Consider the following 21,442-nt stretch of genomic DNA (forward strand, 5'->3'; position numbering starts at 1 on the left):
TAACACAACAAACAACAAACTGCTATTAAAGCCATTACTGTGGAGGCCCTTCAAACCACAGGGCTGGGTTCCAACAGGAACAATGACATTGGCTAAAGGATAAAGATGATTTACAGGAAGAAAAGAACAGAACATGTTCGAACTTAAAGGACATGCAGTTGCTATTTTTGTCTGATGAAAAAGGCAAATGAAGGGAACAGAAGGTTACTTGTCTGGCTGCTGCTGAACAAGCAGAACCTCCGCTGAGCCGTCGTTGACGATCAGAGAGAGATGAGTCAGGGTCGACAGCTGGGCCTCTAAAACGCAAAGAAAGTACAAAGATTAAGTGATCTGATATCACATGCAACAGATCACAGATACACAACATGCGCCAAAATACTTGTAAAGGTGTTTTCATAACCCATTTAGATATTTGTTTTCTTCAACAAAAAAGGCAAAAACCAGTAAACAACTTTTTTTCTCCAAAGTTGTATTGAATTGTTTCCATGCAGGTTTTTTTAATGCAATACTTCAAAATAAGCAGAACAATACATGATGGTGAACACGGCTAACGGCCGCAGCTCATTTATCATACTAGATCTCAGGAAACGCTTCTCTTCTCGTGAACTAGAACAGTTTACAAACGGCAGTTGAGTGCAGATTTGCGAGCGCCGAGCCAACACGGGTTAGTCTCTCTCACTCACACACACACACACACACACACACACACACACACACACACACACACACACACACACACACACACACACCGTTGTCTGTACCAGTTAGATAGGCTCGCTGGTCAATAGCTTTATACTTTTTTTTATATTTTTATACTTTTTTTATTAATACTTTTTTTTCTTCAGAAAAGTGAACAATTTAAGAATTTCCAAAAGTCAATGTTTTTATGTAATGTAATATTCTGCTTCTATCCATATTTGTTGGTGTTTATCCTTTCAAAAACAGTTTCATTGCATTGAAGAAAGCCAAATTACATTCTTTAAAGAAAGTTGATTATGAAAAAAGGTTAACTCATAATCTCATGAATCACTTTATTCAAGTTGAAGGTTTTTTTATTCACGGATTTGTTTTTAGGGTGTTGACTTCATAAAATGAGACATTTAAAGCTTCATTCCAAAGTAAAACTATTTCGTACTACCCGCTTTGATGTATCCCACTATACCTCATGCTAAAATTGCTACATATAATTATTAAAGTCAAATATTAACAGCATTACTTACCAAAACTGTCATCTGCAGACAAACATAAGTCTTCTTCAAGCGTGCCATCGGTGAAATCCTGGAAAAAAACAACAAATTCTAAACTTAGACAATGAGTGTTGTGGATATGATGTTTACTGTTGCGTGTCACTCAGCCGCGGTGTTCTGCTCCAACAAAGAATGTCAGGAAACATGATAACGTGCCTCAGTATCCTGGTAGCAAATCTCTCAGAACCTAAATAAGATCTTTTCCAGGAACCTCTTTCACAAAGGCAGATCAAAGACATCCAAGTGTGAATCTAAAGGTATCTATGAGCCACTGCTTTAATGAAACCGGACTGGGGAGGTTGTGCATTGCTGGGTTGAGTAGAAGCCGTGTGCTGCTTAATATCTGTGTTTCAAATTCTCTTCATCTTGGTGGATTTGGAGCTCGTCATTGTAATAGTAAAAGAAGTCACCCGAAGAGATGTATGTTACGCTAGCTACTCAAGTTATATTGAATGTATAAACATGCTGCCTTTTTAATGATTGTGAATAAAAACGCGACCCTGCTTGAGAGGAACTGTTGTTCCTTCATGTCATCGGGTTCTGTCTGGATCTCCAGGTGATGAGCTGGTTTACTTTTACTCTGTAGCTTTAGCTTCCATCTTTATCTTTTTAACCTGTGTTCTCTGCTGAATCAGTTTAACATCCTGATACATCCTGTCTGCTTCTCTGAAATCTCATTCTTGACAGTAGCAGCGGGGCTCCAGCCAAAAGGCTTCATCTTAACCCCCGAATGCAAACACTTACCTCTCTAGGACTGGGGGGTGTTAGCGCCAGCTGCTCAATCTCCTCCCTTGCATATTCTTCATGTGGACCTAAAACAACAAACAACAACCGGTTTAATCAGGCTTACAACCCAGCAGAATATGGTTCGTTTCTGTGGTCAAATAGTGGAATTCGGTTTACTGTCAAACCTGCATGTCCTTGTGAAAATCAATCAGTGTTAACGTTTACAAAGTGGCCTTATTTTGTTTGAAAATGTAAATTACGCTTAAATCACAATGTATAGCTGGCACATTGTGTACCTCTGCAGACGTCTGTCTGACAGTTCTCTTTGACGAGACAGGTCACCTCTTCAATCAGGTCACTCTGAAACAGAAGACATGCACTCATCACCGATGTGATGTTTTAGCGTATAATTCTAGAATTGTGTTTATTGATCTCCATTACCAAATCTGGACAGTGGACTGCGTTCTCTCGTGGCTCAGCGTCGGATGGCAGAGCTGCAAACACAGAGGAAGGTGACCCAAAGATCCTTTGTCTCAATGTAATAAAATATACTATGAAGAACATAGACGGAGCCAAGAGGAGGAGGAATGTTTTCACTTCCTCATTCCATTCTGACACACAAACATGACAAGATGGTAACCAACCAAAAGGGTGATCTTGGTGAAGAGCCGATGCCCCGTCTTCATTCTAAAACAGAACACAACAGCTGTCATCCATCCAGAGCTTCCTTGAATACAGACCAGCTCAATAAAAACAAACTGTCTTTGCCTATTGGCATCTGTCCAATCGGTACTGAGCATGTGCAACTCAGTCTAATGTGTAATGTAAATGAGCTGATGAATGATAGAACGTGATATCTGATCGCTGCATAGACTCTTGTTAGAGTTGCATCGGAGACATTTCTGGTAATGGTATCACAACAACAGTATTTAGGCTGATAATCAATAGTTTTAAGCTGCTTAAAAAATTATTTTCATTTGACATAAATCTGGTTCTACCCTACCTTGTTATGCTTGGCCTCATCCAGCAGGGAAAGGTCTCCTGTGTCATGCTCTGATGAAGCTTCTGTGAAGACAATCAGCATCAGACTCCATATCTACTGCACAGCATCACACTGCATGTCATTTAAAAACACGACGGGATACAAACAGTGACTTGTGGGGACCAAGAAGACCAAAGCTAGAAGCAGTGTAAGAGGATAATACACATTCCCTTTTATAAGAACTTGACTAACTATTACCACATATTTAAGCATATTAAACCTGCGGTATCTATTCTAGACCATCTTAGTGTATTATACATATTATATTAGAGATGACTCACCAGGTAATTGCTGTTGAAGCTCTCCACAACGACGCTGTGAATCTTGTTGGACCTAAAATGTCAGAAATGTAATGATTTTGATGCAAAGAAATACAATTTCAAAACCCAAATTGACAGTTCTGATAATACGTTTTTATTCCTGCTTTCTCCATATTCACATGATGTCTTGATAAATTCACTGTTATGCCCATTTCCACTGCACACCTCTTTCAGTAAAAGTCATAGTTTTCATTCACCAATTCATTATAGTCCCCTTATTTTCGTTTTAAGCAGTGAAGGCAACAATACAACTCCAAAAATTCAAGCCTTTTGGTTTTAGAAAAGTGGAACACTTTATGAAGTTGGGGGAAAAAAGAAAGAAATAACCGCAGCAAAGTGGTCAGTAGATCATGGCTCTGTTTAGGGCTGCAACTAACAATTATTTTAATAATCAATTGATTATTTTTTCGATGAATCGGATTAATAAAAAAATAAAAAAATAAATAACAAAAATATATAACTAAAAAGCATTCATTTCCAACCCTTTATTCAAAAACAGAACCGAGTGCAAAACATCTTCAGAAAGCACAAACAGGTTGCTCCTTGAACATTCCTGAGCTGTTAATTAAAAAATGTGAGCCCTTTTTACTGTAATTGATCTCGTTGGAGCAGAGGCTGCATTACGCATGCCCTGCTTTATCAACATGTATGAAACACTGGGACAGTGGGAAGCTGTACTGCTCCTCTCACGTCGGTTTTGACCTCCACCTTCAGGCCCAGCTCCACCTCATCTCAGCCCTGCGCTACATATAGAGTCCTCTTCCTTAAACTCTTTCATTCACATCATCTTATCAATATCTGGGCCTCTTATGACCACAACATGGCGTTGTTGGCTAAGCCCAAATATGTTCTACTTTGTAAAAAAATTAAAAACCTGCAGCCAGATCCTCCGGTGTGCCGGTTTAACGCCAACGAGTGACTGGTGAACTGAACCAGACCGGGGGTTACGGCATGTTTCATCACGTTACGTTTTTTTACAAGCAAGACTGAACTGTAACGGAACATAACGTAACTTTAACGACAATACACAACCCAAACACGTTAGCTAACGTGATAGCAAGCTGACTAGCTTCCATTAAAAACAAGTTTGAGGGAAATGAAGACGCTTTTGTTGGACCAGCCCTGTATTAGTGACCATGTTCATGATCGTTACCATTTGAATATCGGCTTTTATGGTTGTCTGCAGCTTCACCTTTGAATAGCCTACAAGTTTAAATGTAGTCTGTCTTCCAACCACCCTGAGCTACAAATACCCCAAAAAGCCATAACCCCTCTATAGAAACTGTGCAGATACATATACCATACATGGACATTACCTCTGCTGATTTACTGCTGAGACCATCATCTCTTGCACTGGTAATTTTCCAGTCATCACTTGGCTCGTTTAGGTCTGCAATGCAAATGGGGGGAAAAAAGCAGAATCATTGCGAGAAGACAGCAAAGTTTGAATGATAATCACACTCATGCCGTGTTCACACCGGACGCGGCATTGTTAAGTCAATGCACAGGTTAGGTTGCAAAAAAGCGGATTTTTCGCCGGGCGTCGCGATAGAGGTGAAACGGCATTGAGAATATTCGCAACTCCGCTTTTCCACCGGCGTTCAAATATTTCAACTCCAGCGAATAATTCGCATGACGCTTGAGTTACGAAAGCCAATCAGCGTTGAGAAGCTCCGCCCGGCATCACCGCCGTTACTGAATGAAACTGCTGGTCCGCTGAAGGAGCGCTGGAAACGGCTTCATTCAGACACTCGTCCTGGAGTCTAGTTCTGCTTTATACTAAAGCAGAACTAGAGGTTATTTCAATGCTGAATGGCGGAAATAGTAAATGCTTTCACAAACACGGAGATAGAAGCTCCGCCCGGCATCGCCGCCGTCCTGCCATTACTGAATCAAACTGCTGCTGGTCCGCTGAAGGAGCGCTGGAAGCGGCTTCATTCAGACACTCGTCCTGGAGGAGTCGGAGCTGTGTGTGACCACGGATAATATTATGAACCCAGACACGGGGCGGTTGATGTCCCGACGTGTGTGGGACTTCCTCAACAAGTATAAAGCAGAACTAGTGGTTATTTACCTGGTGGATGAAGGAAATAGTAAATGTTTTCAAGATAGAGATAAGCCCCGCCCCCTTTTCCCAGCGATGGTTGCGAAAAAACGGATTAACCACAGAGCGAATTTTTCACCTGCGGCGCGATATAGGCGAAGTGGCATTGCGAAAATTCGCAACTGTTTTGGTGTGAACACGGCATTAGGGATGGGAATCTATGCACCAGCCGATTCAATTCAATTCTGATTTAGAGGCCTACGATGTGATTATAAAACAATTACTGATTCATCTTGATGCATAAAAAAAAAAAAAAAGAAGTGTACATACAGTACATGATAATTACATGATTTTAGTCCCCATTTATGGGCTATTTTTAAAACACTGCGTATTTGCAATGATTCATAATGAGTTTGTTTTTAAACCAGGGGGTGCCCGTCAGATTGTATTATATTCGGCTGCTCAAGCTCAGCCGCCCTCACCAAAGCTCTGCTAGTATTTAGCATAGCTTAGAACCTAATCAGCACGTGTATCACGTCTGTTGCATTCAGAGGCAGCGGTCAGGAACGGACACAGCATAGTGTCACAGAAATGTTATAGGTGATCATAACGTTGAGAATTGAGTTTTACATTTCCGATTGTTGAGCATCTAAGCATTCATTCAGTAGCCACTGAAGTGCGATACCTGTGGAGACATCTGTCAAACGGGTCGCCTCCTCCACAGAACAGGTCGCCTCAGAAGACCGGGTCGCCTCTTCGACAGAACAGGTCGCCTCCTCAAAAGAATCCTCAAAAGAACAGATCGCCTCCTCAAAAGAATCCTCCACAGAACAGGTCGCCTCCTCAAAAGAATCCTCCACAGAACAGGTTGCCTCCTTGACAGAATCCTCCACAGAAAAGGTCGCCTCCTTGACAGAAAAGCTCGCCCACTCCACAGAAAAGGTCGCCGCCTCGACAGAATCCTCCACAGAACGGGTCGCCTCCTTGACAGAATCCTCCACAGAACAGGTCGCCTCCTTGACAGAATCCTCCACAGAACAGGTCGCCTCCTCCACAAAACAGGTCGCCTCCTCGACAGAAAAGGTTGTCTCCTCGACAGAATCCTCCACAGAAAAGGTCGCCTCCTTGACAGAAAAGGTCGCCGCCTCCACAGAAAAGGTCGTCCACTCCACAGAAAAGGTCGCCGCCTCGACAGAATCCTCCACAAAACAGGTCGCCTCCTTGACAGAAAAGGTCGTCTCCTCAAAAGAATCCTCCACAGAACAGGTCACCTCCTCCACAGAACAGGTCACCTCCTCAACCCTGTCACCCTGAGCAATAAAGGCAAAAATTCACATGTCAGATGTGAAAACTTCTACAGTTTGATTTCAGAATTCTGCAGATTCAAATCCTTTACTGAATGTTGGGGAGCAGCTGTGCAGGTCTGTGTCTCAATAGCTTCTGTGGCCAAGTCGAGTGGCAGGACTGCAGATACAAAGAGATAACTTCTTTAGATCAGACTTTTGCAGTCCCGATACCAATACCTGGGCTTTGGGTATCAGTGTTTAATTAATTAACTGTTTGCGTAACTGGTTGAAATAGACTGGGATCATTCTTTTATACGCACGACATCAGGCTCGACTTAAACATTGCTTTCCTGACTTTGTATAACAAACAAAATACATAGAAATCAATTTACTGAATTCTTATTTGTTAAAATATTTATATAGAACAGAGAAGGCTGAACAGTCATTAAATAAATACTTTCACTTTGCAAACAAATATTCAGAGATGTTCATTCATCAAACCTGAATATCCATCCTCATGATGAGCCACGTTATCCTCTGCGGTCATCAAGTCATTCTAAAACAAAAGATGATCAATCATTGACCGGCACACTATGTCAGTTTAGTCCTGTAAAACTATCAAATAGGTCACATACTATAATAATTTGCTCTGCGCAATAACTACAAAAAGCACAGGAAAATAACACCATCCAAAATACGGATTTTGCTTAACATTACCTCAACATGTGCGGTGACACATGCAAGCTCCTCCTTTGGGACACCATCTCCATTGTCAATCTCCTGCTCTGTAGGAACATCTATGTAGATGATCACAATCACAAAATACAGTACGTTATGAACACATGGTATTATAAATTAGACTCATTTTGGTTATCCAAATGTATTTAACACCTACCATTTTCAAAGTGGCTAACTACTTTCTACATATAGTCTATTAAACAAAGATGGTCTTCCTAATTACCTAAGGCCAGTGTAAATTATGTTGCACGGTAATGTGATAGCTTGCCTTAAAGCCTAAGTCTACACTGAGTGTTTCATGGCAATATGAAGGAATCCCTCACCAAACGCAGGAAGCACGCAGTAGGGCAGCACCACTTCAGCCTGAATCTACAAATGACAAAATGCACCAATAAAACCAATGGAAGAGGAAAAGGCCGTTTTAGAGAGTAAACTGTGTGAAGCGATACAAAAAAATGCCATGTACCTGTTTTAAGTCTTCAGACATGTGAACATGCGTCTCAAGCTGATCAACGCTCTCCTTGGGGCAGAATGCTTTACGAGAAACCTTTAGAAGAACGCAACACTCAATTGGATTCCATCAAGTCTATTTACCCATACGTGCTCAAGTCAGCAGTACAAGCAACTTCACACCTATTTGAGAGTCATTGTCACACAGCTTACCATTTTCACTGTAGTCGTACTGGTTAGAGAATTATCCTTTGCCACGATAACCTTGCTGTCATCTCCGTCTTCAGTCAGATCTGGAAATGCAAAGAAAAATGTACGTTATTTAAATATGCCATTTACCTTTAGCTGTTTATTTGATAGGCAGGAATGCATCATATTATTTACTTATCAGAAACAAAAGATGGAAGAAATGAATGTGTTTACCTGAAGAATTTATGATGTCAAAGCTGCTTTCCATACTGTAGGTAGGAAGCTCTCCTGGCAGAGACTTCAAACCGGCCATTGCTACCAGTGACTCATCTATGGCCTCCGGCGGGTTCTCATCCAATGGAGAATTGAATTCATCTGGCCCAACTAAATCCAATTTCTCCTCTTCAACTCCTTTGTCAGTTTCCACCGCACTTTTGTCACATCTTAAGATACCTTGGGCACCTTTGTTATGGAGTTTAGGTAACCTCGTTTCATCCATGCCACCATCACATAGCAACGTATCTGTGTGGGGGTCAACAAGCTCCCCAGTGCTCTGCTCTTCAAATTGCAGTTGTGTTTGGCATGGAGGGGTCAGTCCAAAAGCACCAGGTTGGTTTTCCGTCATGGCGCTCTTCCACCAGGTTTTCAGTGCTTCATTTATCACTTGGCCTTCACATTCCATCTGCACAAGGCATTTGATTTTTCCTGCTTCTCTTATTACTCTGGTGACAGTCAGCTGAAGCACTTTGTCTGTTGTAAGCGCCGACAACTCATCTACTGCACTGCTTTGCCAGGATCCATGTGAAGCATCAAAGCCGTCCAGCTCACACAAGAATGCCTGTTGAGGAGCTTCCGTCAGGTCAGGGGGTATTTCCCTCAAATCTGTAAAGTTGACTTGGGTCTTGTTTCCATAGTCCACAAAGAGAACAGACAGCCCATCTTCATCTCGGTCTAAGACTTCCGCTCGGTACCAAAAACCATCGTCTGAAAAGAGAGCAATACATGGACTGCCAGGGGAGATAGAGTCTGGGTCAATGTGCTTGTGATCGGCAGAATCTGCATCCAATACTTTTGAGACACTTGATGTAATCTTCTCAAGGTCCTCCGAGTCCACGGACTGACACCAAAAGGTCTGAGCATCACTTATAGCCGTGATGTAGACCTCTAACTTCTGTCCCTCTAAAATCTCTTTTTGGTGGTAACATAGCGAGGAGTTCAGTGGTGATTTATCTGAGTTCCCTGGCACGTTCTGCAAGATCTGTTTAGGCTGTGCCTTGACTTGTTCAGGTTCCCCACAGGCAATTTCAGAATCATCAGTTGAGCAAGGAGGAGGAACTTTACACATCACATTCACACCAATGTCTTTAAGTCTGACTTCCCACACAGATCCTGACTGCCTGAGGAAGTGGCACTTGAGCACCTTTTCTCCATTACTACCTATGTCTTCTTTGAATACTGACACGACTTCTGGGTCTAGCACTTCCTCTTTTGCAAGACCAGAAGCCTCGTTCAGCATACAGTGTGTGCTGTAGCTTGGAAGCTGCAAGAAAGACTTCTGAAGTATGCCAATCTTGGAAATTGGCATCACTGCGGTGTTTCCGAAATCGACAAATTCAACAAGAGCCATCGTTTTGCCGTGGATCTCCCTTACAACTGCTCGGTACCACGAGGAATCATCTGCGAACTCCGCTTGAACGAGATCACCTGGATGCACGTCTTTGACGACGTTGGTTTGCGGGGTGGATTGGGGATCATTTAGCTTTTCCACAATGGAGAATATGTCATCCTCCTCTCTGACAAGTTGCACATAGAAACTCAAAGGGCTATTGCAGTGCGAGACATAAACATCTGCTTCCATATCTGATGTGATAGAGTTTGATGGTAGGTCTGCCAGTTGAGGGAATTTTTCCACAACACTTTCCTTCAGAAGTTCAGTGCCAGGGGATTTGGGCTCAATGAGCGGTTTAGTTTCTGTGGGAAGACTTTCTTTTCTTGGTTTGATATGGGCAACTGCCGACTCTGAACCATTTTCTGTACTACTTGTCTGTCTTTTGTGTGGAGGTTTGTAGAACTCAAAGGGAACATGTCTAATCTTTTGGCCATTTTCACAAACATAGTCCAAAGGCTTTGATGCAGACTGCTGACTTGTATCGCCGTTCTGCATTTCTGCAGCTTGTTCTGGGGTAACTTTTGGACTCTTTTGTAAACGATTTGCTGAAGCCTCGAGTGCTCTCTGACTCTGGAAGACAACATTATTTTCTGTGTGCTTCTCAGACTGAAACATCTTCTTGATCTTCGAATTGACCTGAGTCTTTGCGTGATACAGCTCAACCTGCAGTTTCCCATCATGTTCTCGGGCCACTACTAGTGCTCGGAATTTACCGTTTGTTGCACTGGTCTCAAACCAGCTGTTCATCTCAGTGGGAACGTTGGCCGGGACATCAGAGAGACTACACAGAACTGCTTGCACAGGCACAGCCATGATGTCACTGGCCTCTCTGGGAACTGGAAGCAAGTCAGACTTTTCCACCTCAATAGTTTCACCATAATCGACAAAGTGAACCAGAATTGCTGGCTTTGTAGCCTTGATCTGTCCCCTGTACCAGTGTCCATCGGTGTATTTCGCAAAGCACAAAGTTCCAAAGACAGTTGGGAGCTTTACATTCCTAAGCTGATGACAGAGATTTCCCACTTTGATCTTGAGATCTGTTATCACATCAGCATTTTTCTCGAGGTGGCAGTAGAACTCATGGACATTGTTCACACGTGTCACTGTGACCTGTTCCTCGGTTCCAGTTTTGATATTGTGCGTTGAGTAGTAGTACGTGTCCAGACGGAAAGATGGCCCAGCAGCTTTCTTGGCAGGTGCACTTTTGACCAGATTGATAATACTGGTGCAGACACTCTCAAAAGGAGTTTCTAGATCCACAATGTTGAAAACGATCTTCTGCTCACTGTACATGACAGCATATATGGTGCACTTCAAAATCGCAAAGTTGGAGGACGCCATTTCAACAAAGCTGTGGAACTTTGCTATTGCGTCTCCATTCCACTCATTTATGGCAGACATGGGGTCAACGGGATTTAACAGACTGCATCGAAAAGCTTGGCCTTGTAGGGCAAGGAATTGTGGGCTGATTCTCCTCAGGTCATATAGGGAGATTGTCTCAGTCTGGCCATAGTCAACAAACAACACATCCACAAGTGACTTTTCACGTTTGTAAATGACAAGGGCCCTGTACCACAATTGGTTATCAGGGTGGCGAGCGATACAAGCCATTTCCACATTGGGTTGGAACTCACTGCCAGCATACTGAGCCTGTATGTCATGCATGAGCAATTTCAAGTGCCCTGTATTTTGTACTTGTTGGCACCAAAAGTCATTTGGACTTTGAATGTAGGACACTCTGACATCAATGACACTTCCAATGGGAAACATGTGCTCCTTGAATGTAGGAATTTGTTTGTCCTTACCGACAGCACCAACTGTGTTCACGGTCGTCTGGAAAGACATTCCTTTGTTGCTGTATACACCCGGGAGCCTGGCATCTAGGAGTTGTGGCAGAATAGCAGGTTGCGTGGCCATTTTAGTTTTGAGTTGTCGCTGCGTCTCAGCATGGCCAGAACTACACATCAGTGTGCTGAGATCTCTTTCTCCCTGTGCTTCAGGATCTGTTAGTTGAACAACATAACCCTCACCATATCTTTCTATCACGTGTACAATTAGATCTTTATCTTTAACTGCTTTGATGAAGAAATCACAGGCACTTCGACGCCATTTCCCATCTTTTGGCCTGACACCAGCCAGGGAGCACTTCAGTGAAAGACATGGCAGCTGTTTGAACTCGTCAGGAAGGGTCCTGATGTTACTCCTGTCCACCATTTCGGTATTTCCATAATCAACAAAGAACACCTTGACTTGTGTCTCGCTAGCCTCCGCCACAGTTGCTCTGTAGAACTCCCCATCTTCTGCCTTGGCAGCACAGTAGAGCCCAACTGTTGGATTCCTCACCACATCTATATTATCCGAGTCTTTGTACAGATGGTATATACTATCCATCAGTTCATTGAACTTATTAGCATAGCTCTGTGTTTGGATCCAAAACTCTGAAGGGTCAGATATGTGATGAACTGCCGCCGCATGTGAGGAATTGAGAGAGAGTTCTTCGGTTGGCAACCTCACTATTCCTTTCCATTCTTCTCCCTCTGCAGTTTGTCCATGAGTTAACATCTTTCTTTGATTTCTTTCTTGTTGAGCTGGATGCTTGCAACTGGATGCAGTGTTGCAGATTGCATAATCTCCAAGTGTTTTTTCACTCTCCAGAAAACAGCTCTCCTTGGAAGCAAACAGGTTGTTAATGCTTGTGTTGTCATCGCCATAGAGTGTGACATAGTAAACACCCTCAGATATGCTTTGGTACTCAAATTTGGCAATCACTGTCTTGTGCAGAAGAAGGTTCTTGAGAGAGTCAATCTGGCTGGTTGTCCATCCAACCCCTTTGTCAATGATTCCATGGAAGGAACAGATGTATGTCACAACTGGCATCCTGAAGAACTCTGAAGCCAGTGGTCTTACATTCTCCATTTGAACAAACTGTTTTGTTCCATAGTCTACGTTTAACACTTCCACCACTTTTTTGTTTGAGCATACCTGTTGTAGAACAGAGCGGTACCACTTGCCGTCACTTCCTTTTGCAGCGCACGGAAACCCAATCATTTCTGGACTTACAATGCAATTGTCTGTTCTGCCCTCACAGCATTGTGCCATTTTCCCCGAGAGTTTCTTCAGTTCTTGTGAGAAGACTTTCAACTGGCAAAACATCCGCTGGGGATTCGTCACTTCTGTGACTATGACGGTCTCCACAGTTCCTGCTGCCAACTCGGGGAACATGAAGATCTCGTTCTTATGCAGTCGCTCACCTGCTGCCATTGAGATCAGATTCTTCGGAGACCCCTCCACTCCACTGTTGGACTGCAGCGACATGAGGACAAAGTCCTGAAACACATCTGGAGACAGCTTCCTGACAATTCCCATCTCATACATTAGTTTTGATATGGAAGGAATATGCAGGATAAATGTTCTTTGCGGCACAAGTACATCTTGCACATGTGCCTTCACGGACTTTCCTGAGAGAGATTTTAGAAATTCAAGAGCCCCTGGGGACCATCTCTTCTCAGGTGAGAGTGGTAACACATTGGCTAGGACACAAAATTCCACTTCAGATGGCAGGTGGAAGTAGTTCTTCTTGCCCCATGCTAGCTGACTTGTGGTAGTGCTATGTGTTCTCCCTTTGTCAAAGAGGAACACACTGTATTTTGAGCCATTTTTGGAAACTATGCGAGACCTGTACCAAGAGCTGTCTACTTGAGCCAAGCACTGGTCACCAGGATTTCCTTCAAACTCTTGAAACGTGTTTCCAGGAGATTGAATCTCTTTGGCAAGCCACGCATACTCTGCTGTCCTCTCCTCGCTAAATTTCCCCCAGAACTCCACAAGCACACAAAGAGGATGCAAGTGGACGCTGCTTATGAGGATGGTTACATCTGAATATTGGGCTGGGAGTCCTGGGATTGAAGACATTTTGGTAGTTTCATGTAATCCAGCTACCCATGATGTTTCACCTCTCATCAACACAGCCGTGTGACTACTGGACGTTATCTGAAAAAATATACACACACAAAAACACACCATTGCCACTAACTCCTAAAATTCTTGTTCAGATATACTTTCTTGGTATTCTTCTAAAAAGGTGCATCACAAATGTAAACTCTGCAGTTACACACAAAATATAGTAAGAATCGAACCACAAATGTTATACAACCATTTCTGGTTAAGATAATCAGTTTAAGATCCTATCAATGTAATAAACAAGACATGTCTGCAGACCATCTCTTTAATAAGCTAACTCATCTAAGGCTGCGTTTCCTCTTATGTACTGGGAAAATCAAAAGGATGAAATAATACCCAATACTGCGAGTCTAGTTAATAATACATCCATGAGGTGTATGCTCATTAGAAGCAAAAACTACAAAAGTGTTAAAAAGGATTTTACAACTGAGAAAAACATGTTATTCTGTCTACGCAGCCTCTAATTAAACTCTAGTCAAGTAAACTGTTCACGTTACAAAACATTCCACTAGGAATGTGCATATATGTATTGGCCAATTCAATCCATTGCAGAAAATGCTGTCATATATTAAAAATACTCACTGCTTCTTTGTTCTTTTCAGATTCGCATAGTAGATGGCAGACTTTGCACAAATCTTGCAGAGAGCAGGTTCAGTGGAAAATCTAAAAACAGGTTCATAGCATGTTAAAAAAAACACAGGAACTCACAAAACTATTAATCAATTGCACGCAATTAAATACTAAGGAGTGATGATGAAGATATGCAATTGTACAGGTGGGCAACCTTAAGTGCATGTGCCAATGGCTTAACCAATGGCACACTAACAATGAGTGTGCAGTACAAGAATGCTTTTTGTAAATCTTGAAGAGCCTTGCCAAATTTCTGTCACAGCCATTAGCAGTTGTGCAGGCTGTTTACGGTACTTCCCTGACCCATATGCCATAAAGACTATTCATATTATTAAAGTTCAAACTTAGTCTATGGTGGGACAATATATTCATAGAAAGTAGTAGAACAGACAAACTTAAAAACATTTAAGCCATACCTGTTTGTTAACATGAGTTGGTTAAATATAAAAGACGTATTACTTTTACTTAAGCTTGCAAACCTTAAAACACTGCAGACTTAAACAACCCGTGACTTACTTGGTCTAATAACTTTTCCTCATCTGGCAAAACCCCCTGTTTGGCTGTAGTCAATTTTTTTTTAACAATAAATTTGAATAATGTTAACTATTGAGTGGCAATATTACATTTGAGATGTAAAAAAATTATATATATAATCTCGAAATAGTCAAACAAAATAAATAGTGTAAAAAAAAAGAAGCATAAATATAAAATATTATATGACGTAAATAATCAATTAAATTGTGTGTACCTTTAATATTAAGGAGGCACAAGCTATAAATTATTAGTCATTTTCTAATATAATTTTCAGAAATCAAATATTCACAACGCTCCATGACCTACATTGTACGATGTCAAGTTCTAAAGTACACGGACATAAAACGTCCTTACGCCGTTAACAGGTTACACATGCGCAACTCGCCGATTCTTGGAGTTTTGCTGCTGCGTCTCTCAAACCAGAATATAGATCTAAACGCAACAGTATGAATTGAGGAAAGCAGGCTTATTGCAGCCACTAATACTGATAAAGTGATGGCTCACATATCTGCACTCATTCTGTTGTGTTTATGAACAGGTTGCACGTTATTATCTTAAAAAGATATTCAGTGCAAAACAGGTTAATTGAGCACCACTGCCTTACCCAGTGTAGGGTGAAAACAGCAACACATAGCGGTTTTATCTGGCGTATTAGCTCTATAAAGACCATATCACGTTTTAGAGAAAAGAAACTGTAAAAAAAAAATCGGATTTAAACAAATTAATTATAAACCTTAAAACATAAAAACATTGGAGCAATAAGAAGGATAACCGAATGGTCAAACAGCTAGCTAGCAACCTAGTTAGCGTTAATGTTACACGTTTTGGTTTGAGCCGTTCGGCGGCCTAATTTAAATAAACAATTAATTTCACAGTGTTTACAGACAAAAACAAACCCGAACTCCACAGTTAACGAACCGTTTGCTAAATTAAACCGTCACACGCGCACGGGTTCAGCGTTAGCTACGGTTCCGTTCGGATGCTAGCTGGGTAGCTAGCTAGTTAACGTACTTCTGCCTTTTGAAATCAGACCCTCGCGCTAATTGGCAGGTGACGTTTACAGGTGCTAAGCTAATTCGACGCTAACTGTGGGCAGATTAGCGTGACGACTGATTTACACACAGCGCTGCTCTGCAGTAACTAATACTCACCCGTTGTGTTTTCAGGAGATCTCGCAGAGTCTTCTTCAACCCGCGGCGTCGGTTATAAACGGTTTCTGAATTACCGTGAACCCCGCGGCCCCTGGACGTGTTCACTGTTAGCCGACTCAACTGGCCGTGCGCACGCCGCCGAACACTCTAGACGCTTTCCGCCGTTTTTTTAGGGGTCTTTTTTTTCATCTGTGAGCAACCTTGTAACCCGGAACTGTTACTCTGTCACACACATTGGACTCAAATGAACTTGTACTAGTCAACACAAGTATACTAGAAGCCGGGCTCTGGTCCTGATAATCACAGATCAATAGTTTGAACTGACCAGATGAATCTGTTTTTATCTTATCATTTCATGGCTTTATCTTCATCATTGCATTTATCCGCAGCAGTTTAAAGCAGTTTAACACCGCACACACACACACACACACACACACACACACACACACACACACACACACACACACACACGTATGTGTTAATTGTACCTTATCATAAGGTTATTAGTGCAGCTAATGAATATGTGCATATCAAGACTGTACTGAATCAATTAAATTAAATTATTTAATAGTTTTTATTTTCATGTAATATTTAACAAAAAATGGAGGCCACAGATAACGCAGTATGAAATTCATGTATCAAAAATATAAACTGTGAGTTATAAATGGCTGATAGAGTGCCTTTCTCTCTGACACACACACACACACACACACACATATATATATATATATATATATATATATATATATATATATATATATATAATCATGTATTAATTGTACCTTATCATAAGGTTCTTAGTGCAGCTAATGAATATGTGCATCAAGAAACTGTTGATCATTTCATCCTCTACAAGTTTGCAGAGTTCACACACACACACGCACACACACACACACACACACACACACACACACACACACACACACACACACACACACACGTGCACAGAGATTGAACTACACTATAGTTGTTGTTCTACATTTCTTAGTAGACTCAGACAGACTCCCGGGTGCTTGTGCTGCCAACCAAGCCTTATGTGAACTGTGTCTTCCTCTGACTGGTGTAACCGCTGTCGGTTTTGCCTCAGTTGTTTCACCAGCACCTTCCCCGACACAGAAAGCAAAGGAAACATCATCATGGTCATCTGTTGAGTCATATTCTGCAGACAGGAGCAGCAGCTTGACTCAGCGGCTCTCAGGGTACGCTTGGTGCCCTCAAAGGTTTGACTGAACACAGGTTGATTATTGCATATAACAATACAGACATGGTCTTGCATAACCACTACACTCATACACAAGTGCATTTCTTCATGTGCCTGTGACCTGCCACACCGGCTGTTCTGCAATTTGCCCCCAACGTCTCTTTTTTGTCTATTTCAGTTGTTACCCCTTCTACTGAAGAAATACTATCATAATAATAAGAAAAAACATCTCATGTTGCTGAAACTGCCATTTACAAAGGTGTGGATGGCTATTTATTTTGAAATGTGGTTTTGTAGGGAACTTTTAGGCTACAAATGAATAGATTATAGATATTTTTCTGGCACTGATCCCTGCAGTTAAGTATTTGTTGTCTTTCCCACAAACTTGGTCCCTCTTCGGAGACTATTTAGTAAAAGGCAGCTCTTTTAGTTTGGAGGGTTTGTTGTACACACACACACACACACACACACACACACACACACACACACACACACACACACACACACACACACGTTTTAAAGCGCTGTGAGTGGTTGGTAGACTTGAACAACACTATATTCATCCAGTCCCTTTACGATGTGAGGAGAAGGGACATAGGAAAATGAGTGATTAATGATTGATCTGCCTTTGAGCAACACAAAGATTGATAGGAACATATATGTACGAAAAGCTCCAACAATGATATATATATTATAATAAAACTCTGCACTGGGACAACCGACATCCAACTCTGAAACCATGTGCAGCTCAGTAAAAGTGAAAGAAAGTTGAATAGAATCCCCACCTGACAGAGACAAAGTCAAATAGCTGTATGAATGTTTGGCCTTTAATGTATGCCAACTGTTCAGGTACATGAAAGAAATCACTTTACATTACAATCAATCAAGAAGTGGCTCTAGAAAGAAAACATGCACACACATGACCTTCCCACCCAATCCATTCACTGTGTATGTACTACACCACTAGGGGGAGCCATTGCACCATCATGTCGGAAAAGCGGCCGAGTTAACTAACGAATGTAGTTAGTATTCAAAGTGACATGTTGATAGCATGTTAGCAATCAGGACACAGTTATCTTAGCATAAAGCTACAGGAAGGGGAAAGGGGAAAACCTATGAATATATATGAAGCCGTAGCTGCTCTCATATTCAAGATTCAAGACCTGTCAATCACAAATACAGGAATGACGGGAGCATCTGTATTTGTGATTGACAGCAAACTCCAAGAGAATTAATCTCAAATACTGAAATGAGAGATGTTTTATAGTTATAATGAGTTGTAGTAGTAGTATTAATATTATTATTATTATTATTATTAGTAGTAGTAGTAGTAGTAGTAGTAGTAGTATAGTTGATGTTTACACACTCCGGTAAAGTAAGTGGCGGCAATGTACCGTCAACGTTTGTTTGTAGTCCGCCAGAGTAGAAGAAGAAGAACAGCCGGAAGTGAGTAACCACCGGACGACACCGCTGCCATTTTGAAAACGGGAAGAGCAGAGAGCCGGGATACTGCGTGTTTGTTTTCAGCGGTCTTATTTACACGTACTAATATTTCACCATGGCGATGCAAGCAGCGAAACGCGCTAATGTAAGTCTGAGCACGTCTGCGGTTCTTTGAGGAAAATGACTAACGGTGTTAGCGCAGTTAGGCTAGGAGCTAGCGTTAGCATGTGGCTAATGCTAGCATGCTAACGAATTGAAAACAATCACATTAACTTGTTTTAAAACTCGCCGCTTTCTTGCTTTATACATGCCTGACGCTGCTTATGTATGTGACTTATGTAGAACATCATGTGGTTTGCTATTTATTTGTTTTGTGAATGTGGCAACATTAACTTAAACATGACAACAATAGTGCCTCAAAAGCGACAACGTGCTAGCTACGTCTGGTTACTGGTGCCTCAACACAGCGTGACGCTCATCTGGTCGAGGGGTGGAACACCAGATCATTATTTATATAAAATGGACTCCATTAATGGTCATTTCGTTTAGCAACGAGACAGTGAGTTTATAGGTGCAGCTTTGATAAAAGATTACGTTATTAGCTTTCCTCTGGTTGAGTTATTATCTCAAAAGATGTTTGACTTCGTTGCAGATACGATTGCCTCCTGAGGTGAACCGCATCCTCTACGTCAGGAACCTTCCGTACAAGATCACAGCTGAGGAGATGTACGACATCTTCGGGAAATATGGACCAATCCGCCAAATCAGAACGTAAGTGTGTGTGTGTGTGTGTGTGTGTGTGTGTGTGTGTGTGTGTGTGTGTGTGTGTGTGTGTGTGTGTGCGCACTTCTGCAGGGTTAAGCAGAGTGGATCATTGTTATTGTGGCAACATAGGAAATAAGCCAAAAACGTGGCTGTGGTCACGTTTGAGTGTTATTATAACACGTAATGATATATATATATATATATATATATATATATATATATATATATATATATATATATATATATATATATAGTACAACAGCCATTGATTCATGGGACTTTTATCAGTGACATTCTGAAGCTTAAATGGATGCAAAATTATTACTTGATTTCTTGCATGTTATTGAGTGAATCAGAGCAGAGTTTTATCTCTTGAAAAGAGTAGTTCAATGTTGATTCAATCTTTATTGAGATGGCAGGGAAACAACACATGAAAGATGATGGCCAGATATTTTTTTAGACTGACATCTGTCACAATTGATGCTACACAAATTTGTAGAGCAGTAAGACTTAAATATAAATATTGTCCGTATATATTTATAGTAACATCCTATGTAAAATATATTAGAAACGGCTCTCGTTCCATTGAAATATGTATTTTTTGTTGGGCTTATTTTGGTATTGTGGTCACTTTGTGCTTTGCTCTTTCCCTCTCCTCTCAGAGGGAACACACCTGAATCAAGAGGAACAGCTTATGTTGTTTATGAAGACATCTTTGACGCCAAGAACGCCTGCGACCATCTGTCAGGCTTCAACGTCTGCAACCGTTACCTGGTGGTCCTCTACTACAACGCCAACAGAGTACGTATCACATACAGTGTCTGTAGGGATTGTCAGGTCAAATTGCAATTGTGGGATCTGCAAAAAATATAGTTTTGGGGAAAATTATATATTCGGGTTAAAAAAAGAACAGATTTGAACATGCAGCCATTCCAGATTTATTCATTTTGTTCCCCTTGTTTATCAACTCACTTTTCAGGCTTTCCAGAAGATGGACACAAAGAAGAAAGAAGAACAGCTGAAGCTTCTAAAAGAGAAATACGGCATCAACACAGACCCTCCAAAGTAGCTTCTGGAGAAACCCTTCCACCTCTACGCCTCTTTCTCCTTCTATCTGTACAAACCCTCATGTTCCTTGGTTTATGCTTGTAGTCATTTTACTGATACCGTTGGGAAAATTGTCCTTTTTTTTAATAATGATTGTGTTTTTTTTGGCTGGTGGCCCTGTTTGATTCTCAAAACTGTCGTCGTTTGACAAACAACACAAACTCTTCACAGGAGACCCGTTTCACCAGGATGTAGATGGTGTCCGGTCATATTATTCATCCTCGGTAAGATGTTATTTTTTGTTGTTCTTTGTTACTCTTTTTACACACATCCAATCTTTAAATTTAAAGGTAACCATGGCCAAGCAGTGTGCGACATGAATTTGAGTTGATCAGTGACGACTATGTAAAGTATATGGTTTCTGTAAAATAAATGCCCCTATTCTTAAAGCTCCTGCCTCCTCCCTTATTACACACTGTAGTGGAAGTGCTTTCCTCTGTGTGAACCCTTCAGATCAATAGACTGTATTCATGGTCCACATTGGCACAGCGGTTAGAGGTCGCCTGTCTGTTTGCCTGAAGCTCTGGTAATGATGCAATCCCTCAGCTTTTAGTTTAGAGTCTGCTGTGCATGTGTGAGGACTCCAGCCTCCAAGAGAACCCTATGAGATCAGTGGTATTGTGGGTAAATGCTGCAGCCTGCGTCATGTCCACTGAAAAGACTTAGTGTATTCCAACTTGTGTTCCTGTCATTGTAAATCCACCCGAAAAACACATCAAATTATGTTTCTTTGGAAAAATATGAAAATCAAAGAACACTTGTCCATGTAGCAGGCTTCTTATGGTCATGGAAAACCTGGAAAAGTCATGTTTATTTCCAGGCCTGGAAAAGTCCTAGAAAAAAAAGAAAATCCCAAAAGTTTTGTAAAGGTCATGTACATGTTATATTCATGTTTTCATGACGTTCATTTACGCTGAGTTTGAAATAATGAATATGCTTT

The 21,442-nt window shown here is 41.4% G+C and overlaps 2 protein-coding genes across 2 annotated transcripts; one reads left to right on the forward strand and one right to left on the reverse strand.

Annotated features, from left to right (window-relative positions):
* Positions 1–204: 204 nt before the first annotated feature.
* Positions 205–13,623, reverse strand: tdrd6a (tudor domain containing 6a; the record flags this gene model as incomplete). Its single annotated transcript, XM_079215180.1, has 8 exons — positions 205–296; positions 1,221–1,278; positions 1,992–2,059; positions 2,270–2,333; positions 2,415–2,467; positions 6,065–6,689; positions 8,067–8,146; positions 8,277–13,623. The coding sequence occupies 8 exons, from the start codon at positions 13,621–13,623 to the stop codon at positions 205–207; spliced, it is 6,387 nt and encodes a 2,128-aa protein (XP_079071306.1).
* A 5,013-nt stretch (positions 13,624–18,636) lies between these two features.
* On the forward strand, positions 18,637–21,442 carry sf3b6 (splicing factor 3b, subunit 6). Its single transcript, XM_079216241.1, has 4 exons — positions 18,637–18,775; positions 19,283–19,401; positions 20,058–20,196; positions 20,375–21,442. Exons 1-4 carry the CDS (start codon positions 18,746–18,748, stop codon positions 20,462–20,464), a joined length of 378 nt encoding a protein of 125 aa, XP_079072367.1. The 5' UTR covers positions 18,637–18,745; the 3' UTR covers positions 20,465–21,442.

The sequence above is a fragment of the Taurulus bubalis genome, assembly GCF_910589615.1.
Source record: "Taurulus bubalis genome assembly, chromosome: 3".
NCBI lineage: Eukaryota > Metazoa > Chordata > Actinopteri > Perciformes > Cottidae > Taurulus > Taurulus bubalis.